Source organism: Brachyhypopomus gauderio, chromosome 1 (assembly GCF_052324685.1).
Source record: "Brachyhypopomus gauderio isolate BG-103 chromosome 1, BGAUD_0.2, whole genome shotgun sequence".
NCBI lineage: Eukaryota > Metazoa > Chordata > Actinopteri > Gymnotiformes > Hypopomidae > Brachyhypopomus > Brachyhypopomus gauderio.
This window is the reverse complement of record NC_135211.1, coordinates 31,781,534-31,799,868: the sequence shown is the minus strand read 5'-3', so window position 1 is coordinate 31,799,868 and position 18,335 is coordinate 31,781,534. Positions and strand designations below refer to the sequence as shown.

At 41.2% G+C, this 18,335-nt stretch overlaps 2 protein-coding genes across 6 annotated transcripts in view; both read left to right on the top strand.

Annotated features, from left to right (window-relative positions):
• The first annotated feature begins 255 nt into the window (after positions 1-255).
• On the top strand, positions 256-8,029 carry hrh1 (histamine receptor H1). Of its 3 annotated transcripts, XM_077022129.1 has the most exons (4): positions 256-392; positions 1,346-1,398; positions 1,814-1,995; positions 5,736-8,029. In XM_077022129.1, exon 4 carries the CDS (start codon positions 5,820-5,822, stop codon positions 7,413-7,415), a length of 1,596 nt encoding a protein of 531 aa, XP_076878244.1. In that variant the 5' UTR covers positions 256-392; positions 1,346-1,398; positions 1,814-1,995; positions 5,736-5,819; the 3' UTR covers positions 7,416-8,029. The 3 variants fall into 3 exon arrangements, with proteins under 3 accessions (XP_076878244.1, XP_076878252.1, XP_076878235.1); XM_077022137.1 differs by lacking the exon at positions 1,346-1,398; XM_077022120.1 differs by lacking the exons at positions 1,346-1,398; positions 1,814-1,995.
• Positions 8,030-9,548: 1,519 nt separating this feature from the next.
• The window catches only part of atg7 (ATG7 autophagy related 7 homolog (S. cerevisiae)), a 65,428-nt gene continuing 56,641 nt past the window's right edge, over positions 9,549-18,335 (top strand). Inside the window, exons 1-8 of one of the 3 annotated variants that reach the window (XM_077009792.1) lie at positions 9,549-10,541; positions 10,875-10,934; positions 11,133-11,331; positions 11,946-12,000; positions 12,710-12,827; positions 13,504-13,581; positions 13,664-13,780; positions 14,028-14,174. In XM_077009792.1, the coding sequence (XP_076865907.1) occupies positions 11,166-11,331; positions 11,946-12,000; positions 12,710-12,827; positions 13,504-13,581; positions 13,664-13,780; positions 14,028-14,174 (681 nt within the window). In that variant the 5' untranslated portion in view covers positions 9,549-10,541; positions 10,875-10,934; positions 11,133-11,165. The remainder of the gene's footprint in view (positions 10,542-10,874; positions 10,935-11,132; positions 11,332-11,945; positions 12,001-12,709; positions 12,828-13,503; positions 13,582-13,663; positions 13,781-14,027; positions 14,175-18,335) is intronic. The other 2 variants (XM_077009783.1, XM_077009802.1) reach the window with 2 other exon arrangements.

The following is an 18,335-nucleotide window of genomic DNA, read 5'->3' as shown; positions in this document are numbered from 1 at the left end:
TATCAAAGCTTCTTCGAAATGATCAGTTTGTTCGGTTATGAACTATATTCTTCCTGGGCCTATTTCTGATTGTTAAAGTTTGAGTTGGAAATCATTAGTAATTGTAATTATTAATTGAGCAAATTAATGTAATAATTAGTAAGCTGTTTTTTAAATCTCATATTCCAAACTAACTTCCTTAATTTTGTCAAAAACTATAATTAATATATGTTACGTAAAAAAATACGTGTCTGGAGACCGGGTTTGGTGCAAGTGTGTCTTGTGGGTGTGTGCTAGCGGCGCATCCTTGAGAGACCTCAGCACAAGGTCAGCTAAGCGCTTCGTCCACCGCGCGTCTCAGCAGCCTATGGAGATAGATGTGTACCTGAGCACAGCTTTTGAACGTCTAAACGGTAAGTCTATAAAGATCTATGGCGCATAGTGTTAAGGTCACGAAAGACGATCGATTTAAGTTATTATATTCGTGTGAATTACATATTTTTTTTAACCCTGGAGAGGTTTAATTTGCAGTTTAAAACTGCAAATTAATGGAGATAAAAATGTTCGAAAAAGTATATCTCCAAAAGCGTTCCACAGGTGGCAGCGGAAGTTTCGTTGCGTTTCTTCAGAATAACTCGATAGAATGTTTCGAGCTAATATCGAATTCTTTCGCCGTTATCGTTAGGACTGGACAATGGCGCGTGACAAGCGACAGATTATCGATTAAACCACAAAAGAACCATAATTAAACATTACGCACACTTATGTGAAGCTACGTCCGAATACCGTACAAATATCATTTTGAAACGTAGATTTTATGTTAGTAGTTCATATTAGTGCAGCATTCAAGTATGATAATACTTAAAAACGTAACTCGGCGTCCTTAATATTGAGCGTTTGAGTTAAAGTTTCTTTCACCTCGAAAATCAGTTGACTCAGTGCACTCAGTCTGTATATCTTCTGATGCAGAGGTTTACTATAATGTGTAAATATTTGAATCAAGTGTGGGTGGCTTATTGCTCAAATACCGTGTCGTTTTTAGTTCCGATAGAATAATAAATGCATTGCTGTGGTGTTTTGATTGGATGTGGTCAACGATTACATGATACTTGTGCTGTGAGACAAAGCAGCCTGTCAACTATGACCCACTGTCAGATGTAACAGAAATGACAGGAAACATAACGTGCCGTGTAGAATGTAACACACAGAATGTTCTTTGGTATATTTATTCCAATAGCCAAATGCAAAAACTCAACACTATTTTGCACATAAAATTTAAAACAGTGTTAACATGAATCTGGCAAGAGGAGCAGTTCTAGATTTGGAGATGATATTGCAATGAGATCCTGTTGTTTTTTTTGTTTAGATAAAATACCCCTGTGTTGTCAGGGAGCAAAATACAGGCACTGATGGAGAATGGTATGTGATTTGATGGAACAGAATGGCCTTTTCAACGAAGTATGTCATTCTGGTGGCACTCTGATGAAGTCCTCACACTTCCAACACATAGTGATGAGAAAGGTTAAACCATCTCGACTAGATGGCACAGCTAATACAGTTTCAAGAGATCCTTACAAACTCATTTGCTGATAGACAAGCTATGCTGAATGCCAGAGCTTTCTGTTCATAAGTAATTAACTTGCACAGGATTTCCTCTTGAACTTTACAATGACCAGAGTGACCTAGAGTGATCACTGGAAACTGGGTTCAATCTACAAAAGCTTTGTGATTGGCTAGTAGAGGCCATCACAGCCCTTTTTATGAAGACGTGTCTAGCACAATATGGGTTCTGGTCCCATGATACAAACATGATTCATCTCTTTTCACCGTCTAGGGTGTAGGTTGAGGTCAAAAGTTTGAGGCCTCTGTGAAGGATCCAAACAGCATCAAACAGATGTTTTTATGATTACAAACTCAACAGTTCGAGAAAGTCATGGAAAGGATGACCTTCCGAATTCTGACTCGTCATCGTGGATGAAGCCTAAAGGTTATTGCTACTCAGCAAGCTTGTTCAATGTGCGTATGCATATATATAATACACAAATACACACACACACACATACACCATATTAATTATATATATATATATATATATATATATATATATATATATATATATATATATATATATATATATATATATATATATATATATATATATATATATATATATATATATATATATATATATGTGTGTGTGTGTGTGTGTGTGTGTGTGTGTGTGTGTGTGTGTTTAGAGACGTGAACTGGTGTGGAACACTTCTCTAAAGCCAAGCAAACCTAACATCATTTCTAAACAGAGCAGAATAAAAAACGCAAAGTGATCCTCGGACGATGGCAACCATAAGCAGACAGGAGTGTGCGTGAACACTGATATACTGATGGTGTGGTATTCAGATTTGGGAGGGGCCGTCCCTGCACGTCCATGTCTCCTCAGTCAGAAACCAAACAAAAGCTCATTTTAGGCACCGAGCTCAAGTAGCTGTGTCACTGTCACTTGCTAGAATTCCTTTAGGGAAGCACTCTGGAATCTGCTTTACCAAAAAATTAGTCAAAATGGATTAGTGCAAGAGGTGTTTGCAAAAATTTCTGTCATAACACACTAGTGGATTATCACATGATTTGTCCAAAGACTGGTACTGGTAATTTACTGACAAACTGACAGAGTGTGACGAGTGTGTCAAACATGTTCCAGTGTTTTGTGTATGCATCCTCCAGGACAGATTGCATGTAGAAAAGCGCAGTGCATTTTAATCAGAAAACCTCAGGCTATTCCGGATCATCAGTATGCTAACCTAAAGGACGATATGACAATGTTTCAAACACCAGACAGATTGTGAACTTCACATGCTGGTGCCTTCCACTGCTGACTGGTTTTCTGTGCTTCACATACTGTTGGTCTTTTATGGCTGATTTTAGAGTCGTACGCTAAGGTCTGCAAAAGAAAAAGGCAAAGTTATGTTTTCTGTATAATCTTTATAAAGATCATTCAAGTTGACATCCTGCAAAAAATGGAAGTGTATTTGCAAGGTGAAAGGCACTTCTGTTTTTTTCCACAGATGTGTGGTGTGTTTATATCTGCAATTTCTGCTCTGTTAAAATGGATCTGAGCTGTACATTGGAGAGAGGGCTATGGGTGAATGTCCTTTAAACATCTGCAACTGACAGTCAATAAGTACTGCAGCCTTGCGAGTGCATTTTCTCTCCCTTATTACTCATTTTAAAAGGCAGATGACAAGCATACTTTGAATGATAACTTTCAGCATTAAGGAAATGAAACATGAAGAAATATGAAGAAAAGTTATGGTGGCTCATTGGGATTCTGGGGAACAGGAAATGATGAAGCTTCAGCAGGATGTGGGGAAAAAATCTAAGTGAGAAGGATGAAATATTCCTTGAAAGCAAAAGCCCCCATCACACGTTCCTTGTGATCTCCGCATCTTTCTCGTTAAGCATGTGAGGGATAATAGCATCTACCGTGTTTACGTTTTGATGGTTGGAGTAGAATTGATCCAGATTGATCCACATCTATCGATTCAGCTGCAGACGACACTGAATGTAGTGAGGGAACACTGCGATATAGGTCGCCGTGTCAAATAAAAATAGATAAATGTGTCTTGGAGTCTAAAAGAGAGCCTGGTTAGACTGACAGGTGAGAATTAGTCAGTGGCTCCCTGGGATATGGGCTGAGCTGTAATATGTGTAGATATGTGGTGTCTGGACTTGTGTTCTGGAAGACGCTGTCTTTTCTGGTCACTTTAGCTCATGCAGCATTTAGAGTTAACTGAGTTAGTTTGAAATCAAGTGCTCAAGTAGAACATCCTGGTCATTTTTCAAACACATACATACTGTTCAGCAAGAATGCAACCTTAACAATTCTGATTATTTATTTGTGCTTGTTTTCAAATTCATAATAGTATATAGTATACTGCCTGGTGTTCTTAAGAGAATGATGCTGCGTCAGAGGACAGAATTTCATCATGCATTACAAAGAGGAGACAGCTCCCTCTATTCTGGGACCTGCGTCTGGAACCTTCTTGTGTTGCTGTAGCCTCATGTCAACCTGTGTGTATCTGTTTGTTAGCTACCTGCATATTTTGTTGGTTGTTGTTCGTGATGTCTATGTATGCATGGTGACTGTCTTGCCCATTGAGTTCTGCAAGATCTTGTGAGTGCTTCATTGTGTTTCTGAAGTCCTTTTCTGCCTTTGACCTTGCCAGCCTGAATTAATAATATGGATCTGCCCATAATGAATTTGCATACCTGGTTTGTGTGTTCTGACACCTCACGCTGATTAAGATCATGATTCCAGGACAGAAACCTTAAAAGTCTATTTGTCCCTGTCTGCTGTATGTTATTCACAATTCCAGTAGCGAAAGATAAATGATCAGGAATTTTGTTTGTTTGTATTTTTAAATCAGATTCAAAGGCATGCTGGCATTTGATATTTGTTTCAAACAACAGTTGAGATTACTTGATCTCTACTGGGTAATTTAGTACAGCAGGAAGACCTCTCAGGAAGCCATACTGGTTAGCAGAGCAAATTCGCACATGGAACAAGTTAATCAACAGTGCCATGACAGCTCAGAATTAGTCTCAGATGAAAGGCAGAGTGTAAAATATTGTGGCATTGGAAAGGCAGAAAAGATAAAAACATGTTTCTTTATTAATGTTTTAGAAGAGAGAAAGCAAAACAGTCTTTTAACCAGACTTGAGAGAAGCTCCACCCACCGTACTGCTTGAGGATGGGTCGGGGTGGGCGGCGATGCCTGTCAATCACACAACACCCGACAACGGTGGACAGCACATCTCCCAAACCACCCCACACCACATACACATCAACAGCAGCCGCCACAAACGTGACAGACGCCTCAGATGAGTGTACATTCCTACTACGTTTCAAACTGAAGAGTCAGAAGCACTGAAAGAGCGTAGGCTTGTATCTTTTTACAGTGAAGACAAGAGATGGCCACTCAATTTGAAACCTTTTCAGTCATAAAGAGTGCTAGACCTCAAGGGCAGGATAATACCTAAAGGTGCCACATATAAAGGTGAATAGCAAATTGCTTGTTTATTGAAATATTAAATGTCAGAAATGATTGAAACTAAGTTTATTTTTAAGCAGGCATGTGGGCAAGGCACCCATCCAATTTTATCGATGTATGTTGTCCTGGAAATACAAAGCCATACGCAACTAAAAGACCTGGAAAATGGCAAAGCTAAAGCACAGAGGGTAGGCGAGGCCCCACTGGGACTCGTGAGAGCACTGGTGTGAAGTGTGAGGGGAGACAGCAGGGGAGACACACGCGAGAACTTGAGAAGGTAGAATGAAGGTGACTGTCAACATTTTTCGGTGGACAGTGAAGTGTGCACAGAGATCGTTCCTTAGCAACAAGACAAGACCAATCTTTTTCTCACTGACTTTTACAAAACTGGCATGTTACAAACTGACAAAACAAACAAAAAAAATAATGATAATAATACATAATAATAATAACAAATAGGAGTGAACATGGTACAATGGCATTACTTATAATGCCATTTAAAATTTGGTTTTCTCACATCCATAAAACTTTAATTTCTGAAAGTTTAATAATCTATGATCTATGGTCTAATGAAATTTTAGCCATGTCATCGAGCCTCCATATATTTGATCAATTACCATTAAATAAAAAGTGTAGACCACTCATATGATACTGTTATTACTGATGATAACTTGGTGCTATTTAATTCATTTCCCATGTTTGTTTTTTCAGGAGTTTTCTTATGGACATGTCTATGAATTATCAATGCACTTGTACTGCTATCCTGACATCAGGTGACAAGACCAGACTACTCCAATGGAGACCCTGCCAGTCAGTCAAGGTGACAAAATTCTGGAAACCCATGCAAACCTAAGTTTGACACCTTTCTTAAATGCATCTCTCCCCTTCCACCGTCTTATGAACAACGCCGTGCTGGGAATCCTCCTGGGCACACTGTCTCTGCTGACAGTCATCATGAACATCCTGGTCCTGCTTGCGGTGAGGAAGGAGCGCACCTTGCACACGGTGGGGAACCTTTACATCGTCAGTCTGTCCCTGGCGGATCTCATAGTCGGGGCAACTGTAATGCCCCTCAACATGGTCTACCTGCTGGAAGACGCGTGGAAACTGGGCCGTGTTGCGTGTCAGTTCTGGCTGGTGATGGACTACGTGGCCAGCACTGCCTCCATCTTCAGCCTGTTCATCCTATGCTTGGACCGGTATAGGTCTGTGCGGCACCCGCTGAGATACCTGAAGTACCGCACACGGGGCAGGGCCACTCTGATGATCTGCGGTGCGTGGTTGCTCTCCTTGACCTGGGTCGTTCCCATTCTGGGTTGGCGTGTGTTTGCCCACGTAGACAGGAAGCCAGAGTTGGAGAGCAAGTGCGACACGGATTTTCGCTTCGTGACCTGGTTCAAAGTCCTCACCGCCATCCTCAACTTCTACATCCCGTCTTTCCTGATGCTGTGGTTCTACTCGCAGATCTTCATAGCCGTGCGAGAACATTACAAACAGTGGGAAGATCTCACTAGTCCCAGGGTGCCGATGGATGAAGACGGGACTATACGAAACCCAAACCAGCTACAGAGGAGCTTCTACAGGGCCTCAGGGAAAGAGACACTGGCTTTACAAGCCTACTCTCAAAATGAAGGTGTGCTGGATCAATATACTTTGGATCAGCAGTTTAACTCAAAGGACACACACGAGGAAAACAGTGACAGCTTGGCTGAGAAAAAACCTAAAAAGCGTAAACCCTCCTTCTTTAATATCTCCAAACAAAAGATAAAAAATGTGAGGGATTCAAATGACATTTCTTCTATAAGTCAGGAAGAAGACATTGAGGATGGCACATCCTCAAAACAGCCATCTTTACCGTTGCGGTTTTTGCAACACGAGGACAATGCTGAGCTCAAAATGTTTGTGTCTGTTAATGACTGTAATGTATTGGTGCCAAATTCTGTTGCTAATATTTGTGAGATAACGACAACCACTGACGTACACAAGTACACCACAGTTCTCTGTAACGATGAAGCTGCACAGTCACCTACGTCACCATGGGGGCATGACAGTAGTCCACAAATGGATGCTGGCAATGCTCTCACACTGAAACAAACGTGGCAGAGGTTCTGCGTGCAGTCCAGGCAGTGCGTCCAGAACATGCGTGTGCACAAGGAACGTAAAGCTGCCAGGCAACTTGGTTTTATCATCGGAGCTTTCATGGTGTGCTGGATCCCATATTTCATCACGTTCATGGTTATGGCCTTGTGCAACACCTGTGTCCATCATGACCTCCACATGTTCACCATTTGGCTGGGCTACATCAACTCCACTCTGAACCCTTTTATTTATCCTCTTTGCAATGAGAATTTCCAGCGAGTATTCAAAAAGATATTTTGTGTCAAACAGTAAGTAATTGTGTAAATGTAAGCCTCGTGCTCTTATGTTGACTTTATGTGCTTCACTGAATGTTTGTGCTGGCCTTGTAAAAACTTTGAAAATCAGCGCCCCCTTTGACCTGCTGTGTCATTGAATCCATATGTTGTATATGATTAAAGCAATAAGCCACAAAGCTGTACATTATAGTAAATTTCATCACGGGTAAGGGTGTTGTAAAGCTCCATGGGAAGCACCCCTACCCATGGTAAAATCGCTTTAATGTGCAGCTTCACATGGTTTTATGCTTTAAGAAAACAATATGATAACATACACCAGGGCTCAATACATAATTTATTATCAAGAATATTCATAATAAACACTTCTTACTCCAGGCAATGCAATCCACTAGCAAGCTTTTGTTGCTGAGCAATAAAGTGACAAATATTATTTTATTCATTGGAGTATCCCGTTATGAATCCAGTCATTGTGAGGTGGTGATAGGTCTGCATATACTGAGGATTTTGCAAAGGCTTTCAACACAGCATAGCCAATCAGATTTTAGGACTGCAATTATCAGTTTTATAGAGTGAATTTTGTTTCATGGCTTCAGAGATGTAACATCTTTGAACAGTGTTATTGTGCATTTGGAATGTTTGTAATCTGCATCAGATTTAACCATTTATCATTTATTTAAATGTAAATGTGGTAAATTTTCAATAAAATCTCAACTGATTTTGGTGACACTTATGTTGTGTTGCTTTATATTTAAATACATACATATATAGTTTTATATAGTGTATCTAATTTGCATTTGTTTTCAGGTATAATATGCTGCTTCAACACATTAACTATCTTAACAACCTTTACTCAGACAAATTTTGATTTAACACTTCTACTTAAATGTACTTAGAGAGCTATGTTAGAGCCACACCGGACTCACTTCTGTGTAGTATTTTTCAACCTTTGCAACACAGAAATTCTTGCTTGTTCTTGAAGTGCATCTGATTTCCAGTTCAGACAAGCTGCCAAGGGCACTGTAAAGATAGTTATCAAATTAAGAGGCTTAAAGACACAGTATCGTTCAGTGTAGATCTATTGTGATCTATATTTTTGTGATTTGTTTTAGATGTTTCACGTGATATAGTCTTTATTCTTTGTCAAAAAATATTAATCATAAAAGTAGTGAATTACTGATTAAATTATTGAACCTGTTCAGGTAAATATTAGGATTTATCTTTGTTAAAGTTGATTGAATTTATTTTTTAAGGGAATGCTTTGCTCAACAGTGTTTACATCCTGAGAGCTCTCAGTAAAAGTGATTTAAGAAAAAACGTCTCAGACTGTTCTGCATTCCGTAGTCAGTGGCTAAAAACTTTAAGTAAACAATTAAACATCTATGACAGTCACAGCAGTACAGGAGAAAGTAGCTTCACACCCGTCTAGCACTTGCTGTGTTATAATTGTGATGTGATCTGTTTGTTGAGGACATGTGTATTTGTAAAAATGTCCTGTCCATCCTACAGTACATAATATTGATTTTGTGGCCTGAATGTTCAAAACTTAATGCATCGTTTCCATCTGAATAGCAGTCAAGCAGCATTAGTAAGAAGGTGGGAGTTTGCCTACTCTGCCCACACAGAGACCATATGTTCAGACTTACTGAGGACAGAGATACCCTATGATTCTCTCTAGTCCTATTCTCATGGATCCTATCCAAACATTGTTGTTATCTATATAAGTGTTATCTGCAGCACATCTTCTCACTATAGAAGCAGAGCCTAAGAAAATACTTTTTGAGCATTCTTGAATCTGCTCTTCAAATGCTGAAGAGTAATGGTTAACCTCACATATCTATTTGTTTTATTGGTGCAGATTCCTATCAGGGTGATTGCCAAGAAATGGGTTTAGGGTTAACTTCTCATATTTGAAATCTCATACCAATGGCTAATGTCAAAAGGCATTCCATTAGGAAAAATATAGTGTTTGCTTTCTTACTAAACATTTGACATCACCAATTTTCCATCATAGGTTATTCTTCATTGTGGACACACTGAACCCTGAAGGTGTATGTCACGTATGTGTGCGCATGACACATACCAGACAGCGAAACATTTTCATGCATGTTTATTTTTCTGTAAAGGAAAATTACATTATCATCTTAACGACACCACCGACGATGCGGCAGACCAACGCATCCTTAACACCATTACATTCACCATATAGTTCTAAAACCTCGACCACGAGCCTAGTTAATGTACACAAAAGGCTACATACATAAATGAAGAGAGCCGGCGGCCCAGTTATTTACAGGAATGTTGTGAAACCAGTAATCCGGTGAGGCTCACCCTTAACTAGCAGTGGCCACTTATCTTATCTAAGCGTGTCTTCTTCGGATAGACAGACGTTTCTGTCAAAGGTTTTTCTTTCTTCTGGATTATTTTATTCTGACATCTAGAGACTCATTGGATCAGTTAAATTTAGCCGACAGCTAGTTTATATTATCGAGTATTGTTCAAAATGAAAAGGAACGGGGCGTATAGGTTTTTATCTGTGTTCTCTTGTCTCGTTATCTGCGTTTTCTTGATCTCATTTTGGTTTTTCGTGTTTTACTCCATGGTCTTGGCGCCGTGAAAAGTAAAGTTTCCATAGCTAGGCTGAGCTAGAGACACTGGCTAGCGCTGATACGTGACATCTTTATTTTGGCAAATGAGCCGCCTAGCTAGCTAGCTCAAAGTCCTCACAACTCGTCCGACTGGACGCAGGACAGATGTATTTATCGTAAAGCCGAGCTGTGCCCGACCATTGTGATTATGCAGAGTCACTCAGCCTCACGGAGCTAAGCTAGCTGTGAGGTACTTTAAGAAAGTGCAATTTCATTAAAAACGAGATTCGTTAACTAACCTAGGTAGCTAGATAAGTGTCTGCCAGCCAGCTCTCTTACTAGATACAAAACGCGTCTATATTAGCGTTCGTGTTTACACCCACATTTTATCAGGAAAAACTAGTCCATTAACAAACACCAGAAGTTCGTTTATGGCCAGCTAGTTAAAACGAGCTAACCCGCTAACTGCGCGAGGCCGGTGCTATTTAAGAGTCACTACTGAGACTGCGCAGTGCCCTCCGCTAGTCACATGACTTAAACAAGGAAGTCACATTCTGGTGAGTGCAATTTTGTTTTACCACGCACTATTTTAGCTTTTTTAAAATCAGTTTTCTCCTTTTCTCATTTATTGTATTGTATATAGACTGGCCTCTTATTGAGTTAGCTGGATGGACTCCTGTTTCTTCTGTCGTAGCAGCAGCACTCACGGCATACATTTATCTTATACTGAGCTTAGGAACAGTACTCTGTTACTGGGAGTTTACTGAGATGGGGCAGAGCTAAATTAGTAAGATTCAAGATATTATTCTTGCCCATGTAGCCACCTGACTAACTATATATTAGCTGTGAATTGCATCAGTATTCCCTGAAAGTCGTGTCATACTATCTAGGTGATCATACAGAGGAGCTGCAACTCTATCTGGAACTGAAATAATTTGCATAACTGGGAGGTTTGTTAAACTCAAATTTGTATAATAATAATAAATCCATAGACAGTTCTGTCCAGGGCTAGGAGAGTTCTATGTCTGCTAACTGTGACCTAAAACTCACTGGTTCTCAAATTGACTGGATTCTAGATCTGATTAGATTCTAGATCTCCTAAGTGAATCATGGTGTGCTAGTTTTTTCTCTTTTTTGTCTCCATGCAGTGTTAATCAGAGAGACTAGAGTTCAGCTTTCAAATGGCAGCTGAGTCGACTGAAAGGGGCTCAGCTGCTCCAAAGTTGCAGTTTGCACCTTTCTCCAGTGCTCTTGAAGCTGGCTTCTGGCATCAGCTCACCCAGAAGAAGCTCAATGACTACCGTCTGGATGAAAGTCCAAAAAACATCAAGGGCTATTACTATAATGGTGAGTAGGCTTGTGACATAATCTAAATAGTATCTCCTAACAAAGCTTGTAGTCCCATGCTGCTTCCTGTTATTTCTCACTCCCAACACAATCGAAGGAACTTCATGGTTTTAATGATTTTGTGGTAAGTCCTCACAGTCCAGAGAAGAAACAGTGTGGCAAGGACTTGCATCCTGTCTTTTGGTGGAGAAATGATTAAATCATTTTTTGGTTAGTTTAATTTGCATAAAAAAAAATAAATGTAGGCTCAAATATTCCATTGCCTGGAAATGCAGACACGTGGCTATTGGAATCGGATTTTGCTTTTGGGGAAGGGGCATGCCTTTCAGTTAGAAACCAATAATTTTCTTCTAATGCACAAGATGGCCACCAATTGGTTGCCAGGCAGGATGTACTACTGTCTTGCTCTTTGTGCATGGTGCACTCTGCAGCCAATCATTTGTCTCCTCGATCCAGCTGCAAAACCTTATTAAGTTTGTGTGTCATTTCAGAAGTCATAATTGCTGTGTCTTCATGAACACAAAGGTGAACAGAGAGTTCAGTCTAAAGGCTTTGTCTTGCTTTATGTGTAACATAGTTGTCATAACCAAATGGTGCATGTTTTATGAAATTAGGTGACCCGTCTGGCCTGCCTACTCGTCTGACCCTGGAGTTCAGTGCATTTGATGTGTAAGTTTTGAATTTTTTTTCCATAGGGCTTATCTTAATTTGTATATTTTTGTGTCTCTCTGGTTTGAATGGACTTGTGTTGATGTGCCTTACATGCTCAAATGGAGAATGTTTCCAGGATTTTAAATTGGTGCTTAATATTAATTAATATTAATATGCAGTATGACAATAAAGCAGGATGGCCATTAAGTGACTAAGTCTTGATAAATGAATAAGTCCTGAAGTTTTTTAACTCTCTGAGACTCTAATGTTATTCAGACATAACTAAAAACATGTCTGACATTCAGACATTCTAAAAACAAATGCAGCATTTTTGTTTTGGCAAAGTAATATAGTTCATAGTGTCTTTTAACAAGGATTTACAAAGCCATAACCACTGTTTAATTATGTAAACAAACAGTGGCTCTGTATTATTGTGAGCTTGTTTATGAAAGATCTTCAGCCTAATAATATTAAAGGCACCCTGAGTGAAAAGTAAGATAAATTTCACATAGTCCTATAGGCTATTCAGTCCTACAGTTAGACATTTAGTGGCCAGTAGTGCACTTGGATCAAGCAACAGTGTGACAGTGGAAGCAGCATCTATTATGTCCAGAATCGAACCGCTGTTCTGGGATCAGCCAAACCAGACGTGTTTGGGGAGGGGAGGGGGGTAAAGTGTAGTGCATATCCCTGTGTGCCTTAACCAAACTCTGGTCCCCATTTGCAGTGACGCGCCCACGCCGGCCCGGTGCTGCCCTGCTCTAGGCACTCTGTACAACACCAATACCCTAGAGGCCTTTAAAGCAACAGACAAGAAAGCACTGCTTGATAAAGCGGCCAATGAGGTGGAGTGTTTTCACGTACTGTTTAACAGTTTGTTTATTTATTTATGATAGCCCAGTGATTGCCTGTTCATGTTGTTCTGAACATGATGGACTCAAGTATTGAACACCACAGATGTGCGATCAAACGTTCTGGGAGAACCGGCATCTTAATTTCTAGAATCCAATGATGATTCAGTTGCAAAATACACAGTACACTCATTTATGGTTGTTCCCCTTTTTATTAATCACCAGTGAGTAATACTTTTGATTTAGCATAGGATACTGCTGTAATCTAGATTCATGCTTATGGTATATGTAGTAGGATCTGAATTATTGAGTCAGTGTAGTCATTGCTTAAACCACAAAGGTGATCTTGATCTGTGTGCGTTTGACGCAGTGGACATGCTATAATTGTGCATTACAGACTACGGTGCAGTTTATAGCTTTTGTGTATTGACCGTTAGTTGTTAGGCTTAACATATGTTAAAGATGCACATCCAAGAAATATAACAAATATGAATGAAAACAAATCTAATTTAAATATATAAATATAACAAATGTATCAGACCATAGGCAAGCTTCTTTTGATGGTGGACAATGCTATCTGTTTCTTTAATGTGTGATGTGAAATTACTTTCAACATTCCTGTTTTTTTTTGTCCTGCGCCTGCTGGAAATGTGATGTGCCATCTTAATAGATCTGGAATGCCATCCGGTCGGGCGCTGCTACGGACGACCCCGCGGTCTTGAATAGATTCGTCCTCTTGACATTTGCAGTAGGTATTCGCAATTGAATAGATAGCCATGTGGAGAAGGCGGCATTGCATCAGGTTCTCATCACTGATCCCCGGTATTTAGGATCTGAAGAAATACCACTTCTACTACTGGTTCTGTTTCCCCGCTCTCTGCTTCTTGGAAGGAATTCCACTGGTGAAGGACCCAGTCTTGTTAGAGCAGAAATTTTCACCTCGACAGGTGGGTTGTTATGCTAATATGTGCTATCAAAAAAAAAAAGGGGGGGGGGGGGGGGGTGGTTCATTACTACAAATAGAAGTTCAGTTGTAGTCTTGTCATGGAAACGTATATGAGATCAGTGGCCTCAGGTTTGCAGAGAGAATAAATATAAGCACACACTCTCATTTCTGTAGCGTTTGTAGACTTTAGCTAGAAAACCCTGTTAATTTCTATTTGATACATTCTCTTCATCAACCTCGTTTGGCAGATATCGTTGTTCCAAGCGGCGTACGACAGCCTCTGTTCCAGCAGTGGTGCAACAGCTGTTCCGTACTTTCTCGTGAAGTATTCGGAGGAGAACATTGCAGTGGCTCTCCTGAAAGACTGGGACTCATTCTTTGGAGACCTGAAGAAGGTACGGCCGAGACTGAAAATCGCAGCCGATGAGCGTGCCAAGCACTGAGAGCACTAGTCCAACAAAGTGCCTGATGGGCACAAAGGAACCCGGTGGGCTAAAACCATGTCTGTCGCTTTTTACACTTTAGTGAAAAGTGCCTTTAAACAATGGAGAGTGCTGTGTGCATGTGTGCGCTTGCTTGTGTCAGTGTGTGCGCACGTTTGTGTGTGTGCGCACATTTGTGTGTGTGTACACTACCAGTCAAAAGTTTGGACACGCATGACTAAGTGCATGTTCTTAATAGTAAAAATGGCATTTTAATCTAATGGATTTGTTTGTAAGACCAATATAATTTGGGTGAGGTGTTATCTGGGAAATCTTTCTCAGTCCACGCACACACAATTGTAAATGCGCCCTCAGCATACAGTTTAATTTCTGAACTGTAGTTCCTCACTCTTCAAGGTCTCTGCATATGTGAGAATGTCTTCAGGACTGATGGAGAAGCATCACAGGTGCTGCTCCATGATTAACACGAACACCAAGTGTGTGCACAGCTGTCATCTAAACACAGTTACTTCAAAGAATCTATCTGTCAGTATTTGTTTATTAGAGAATAATAACGTGTAATTTCATTGGTTTGGCATTTTCCCTTTTTTTTAAATGTTGAAAGTAATAAATAGAATAGGTGTGTCCAAACATTTCACTGGATGTGTTTGTTTGTGTGTGTGTGTGTGTGTGTGTGTGTATGTGTGTAATGTATATACATCTAAAAATGGCACATACATACACAATGACTAAAATAACACATCCTAGATCTCAATGAATAAATATTCCAAAATCTGTATTTATTACATAGTGGAATCCGTTGAGAACAAAATAACAAAATGATCAATGTAAATCTATATTATTGTCCCATGGAGGTCTGGATTTGGAATCATACTCAAAATCAAAGTGGAAAATCAAATGACGGCCTGATTCAACTTCAGTGGAAATTCCTCAAGTTAAAATGAGGCTCAGTAGTGTGTGTGGCCTTCACGTTCCTGTATGACCTCCCTACAACGCCTGGGCATGCTCCTGATGAGGCGGCGGATGTTCTTCTGAGGAATCTCCTCACAGACCTGGATTAAAGCGTCAGTCAACTCCTGGACAGTCTGTGGTGCAATGTGGCGTTGGTGGATGATGTCCCAGATGTGCTCGATTGGAATCAGGTCTGGGGAACGGGCGGGGCCAGTCCATAGCATCAACGCCTTCATCATGCAGGATCTGCTGACACACTTCACCACATGAGGCCTAGCATTGACATGCATCAGAAGGAACACGGGGCCCACTGGACCAGCATATGGTCTCACAATGGGTCAGTCAGGGTACCTCTGGCTAGCACATGGAGGTCTGTGCAGGCCTCCAAAGAAATGCCTCCCCACACCATTACTGACCCACTGCCAAACCGGTCATGCTGGAGGATCTTGTAGGCAGCAGAACATTCTCCACGGAGTCTCCAGACTCTGTCACGTCTATATCACATTTGCTCAGTATGAACCTGCTCTCATCCATGAAGAGCACAGGGCGCCAGTGGCAAATCTGCCAACTTTGGTGTTCTCTGGCAAGTACCAATTGCCCTGCACACCCACTTGTGGATGTTGGACCCTCATACCAGTTTGTGCAGAAACATGGATATTAGTGGCCTGCTGGAGGTCATTTTGCAGGGCTCTGGCAATGCTTCTCCTGTTCCTCCTCGCATAAAGGAGGAGTTAGTGGTCCTGCTGCTCGGTTGTTGCCCTCCTACGGCTCTCTCCATGTCTCCTGGTGTACTGCTCCATGCTCTGGACACTGCTGACCGACACAGCAAACCTTCTTGCCACATCTCGCATTGATGTGCCATCCTGGATGAGCTCCTCTACCTGAGCAACATCTATGGGTTGTAGACACCGCCTCATGCTTCCATTATGGTGAGAGAACCGACAAAATGCCAAAGTGACCAAAACATCAGCCAGAAAGGATGAGAACAGAGAAAAGGTCTGTGGTCCCCACCTGTAGAACCACTCCTTTATAGGGGTTGTCTTGCTAATTGCCTCTCATTTCTACCTGTTGTCTGTTCTATTTGCACAACAACAGGTGAAATTGATTCACAATCAGTGTTGCTTCCTAACTGAACAGGTTGGTTTCACAGGAGTTACATTGTGTTGTTTGTGTTCCCTTTATACCTTTTCGGGGTCCAAGCACCGAAGGTGCTGGAAGCCTATTGTATTTGTTCCGATTATTATTATTCTTACATCTGTGCTAAAACGCGTCGTGCAGACCAAACCGTAAGTCATACAGACTTCTCCTTTCACCAACTTGTAGTACTCCTCTCCGCTACTCAGGCGCAACACGCCAGCCCGATCCGACCATAGGTGGCGCTATAGCGCACACAAACGCATGAAAAAGTTTACACAGGTGTTTCTCCTACACCGTATGTCCTAGAGATAAAATTCAAACTTCATCTGATCAGGAATGTGCTCATCTAAAAAAAAGTTCCATTGAAGCCATATGCTCCGCCCCTTACATGTCGAGCTAATTAGCATAATGTGCAAATACGCACACATTTTTGAGCGCGAACTAGTCCCTGGTGTGACGGGCGGGGGTGAGCAACAAAAAGGAAGCGATCACGCCAAGTCTCAGGGAAAAAGGATGGTTTAATAGAAAGTGTGCAAACCTAAAACCCGTGCAATATCTCCAAATTAAGGATATAATGACCAGCGGTCAACTGGTACAAAGACAAGACATATATAGGCAAACAAACGACCCTCAGGTGAGACGGATCACGGGCTCCGCCCACCTGAGGGACGCACATGACGTCACCAAACAACAACAACAACAGCCGCTGTGGACGGAGGCGGCCGGTAGGGGGCAGCCTCACCGTGACACCTGGATTTTTCACATACATGCACATATGTGGTATCAAAGCGTTCAGAAGAGTCTGAACTTTGATTCTAGCAGAGCAAAACTGCACATTTCTGCACATGGGCGTGGCCACATGCCTCACAAGTCAAAGGTCAAAAATTCCTTTGCCAAAAATCTACATATTCTGCTGTATCTCAGGCATGCTTTCACATATTCACACCAAATTTTACATACATGCACCTATTTGGTGTCTAGACCTGCACATACATTTTGGCAGACATGCACACCTAGGTGGCGCTATAATGGCCAAAAAACTTTCCTGCCCACACCGATTGGCCAAATAACTCCAAACTTGGTATGCATCATCTATATGCACCTATGGCACAGGTCCTTGACCTGCACCATCATATGTCCAATATGGCCGCTGCTATCGACCAATCAGCTTTCAGTCCGCTAAAACGCATTGTGCAGCCTAAACCGTAAGACCTACAGACTTCTCCTTTGGCCAACTTGTAGTACTCCTCTCCGCTACTCAGGCGCAACACGCCAGCCCGATCCGCCCATAGGTGGCGCTATAGTGCACAAAAAATTGTCACGCCTACACCGTATGTCATAAACAAAAAATTCCAACTGCATCTGATCGGTCATCTTCCATTCTACAAAAAAGAAATTGGAGCCATATGCTCCGCCCCTTACATGTTGAGCTAATTTGCATAATATGCAAATACGCACACATTTTTGAGCGCGAACTAGTCTCTGGATTTTTAACATACATGCACATATGTGATATCACAACATTCAGAAGAGTCTGAACTTTGATTGTAGCAGAGCAAAAGTGCACATTTCCGCACAGAGGCGTGGCCACATGCCTCACAATTCAAAGGTCAAAAATTCCTTCGCTAAAAATGCACATATTCTGCTGTATCTCAGGCATGCTTTCACGTATTCACTTCAAATTTCACATACATGCAACTAGTGGGTGTCTAGACCTGCACATACATTTTGGCAGACATGCACACCTAGGTGGCGCTATAACGGCCAAAAAACTCTCCTGCCCACACCGATTGGCCAAATAACTCAAAAACTTGGTATGCATCATCTACATGCACTTATGGCACAGGTCCTTGCCCTACACCAGGTATCACCAAATGGCGGCCGAACGCCGTCCTGTCCGGACCCAATCACATTCCTGATTAACTGGATACGGACCCAAATGCCAAAAAAATTTTAATGGGAGACTATATTTTAAACCGGAGAATTTATTTTCAGACGAGTGTTACGTTCACCACCCATTTGAGT

Excerpts from the sequence above, each read along its gene's own strand:
- hrh1 (XM_077022120.1), top strand. The coding sequence starts at position 5,820 with ATGGAGACCCTGCCAGTCAGTCAAGGTGACAAAATTCTGGAAACCCAT.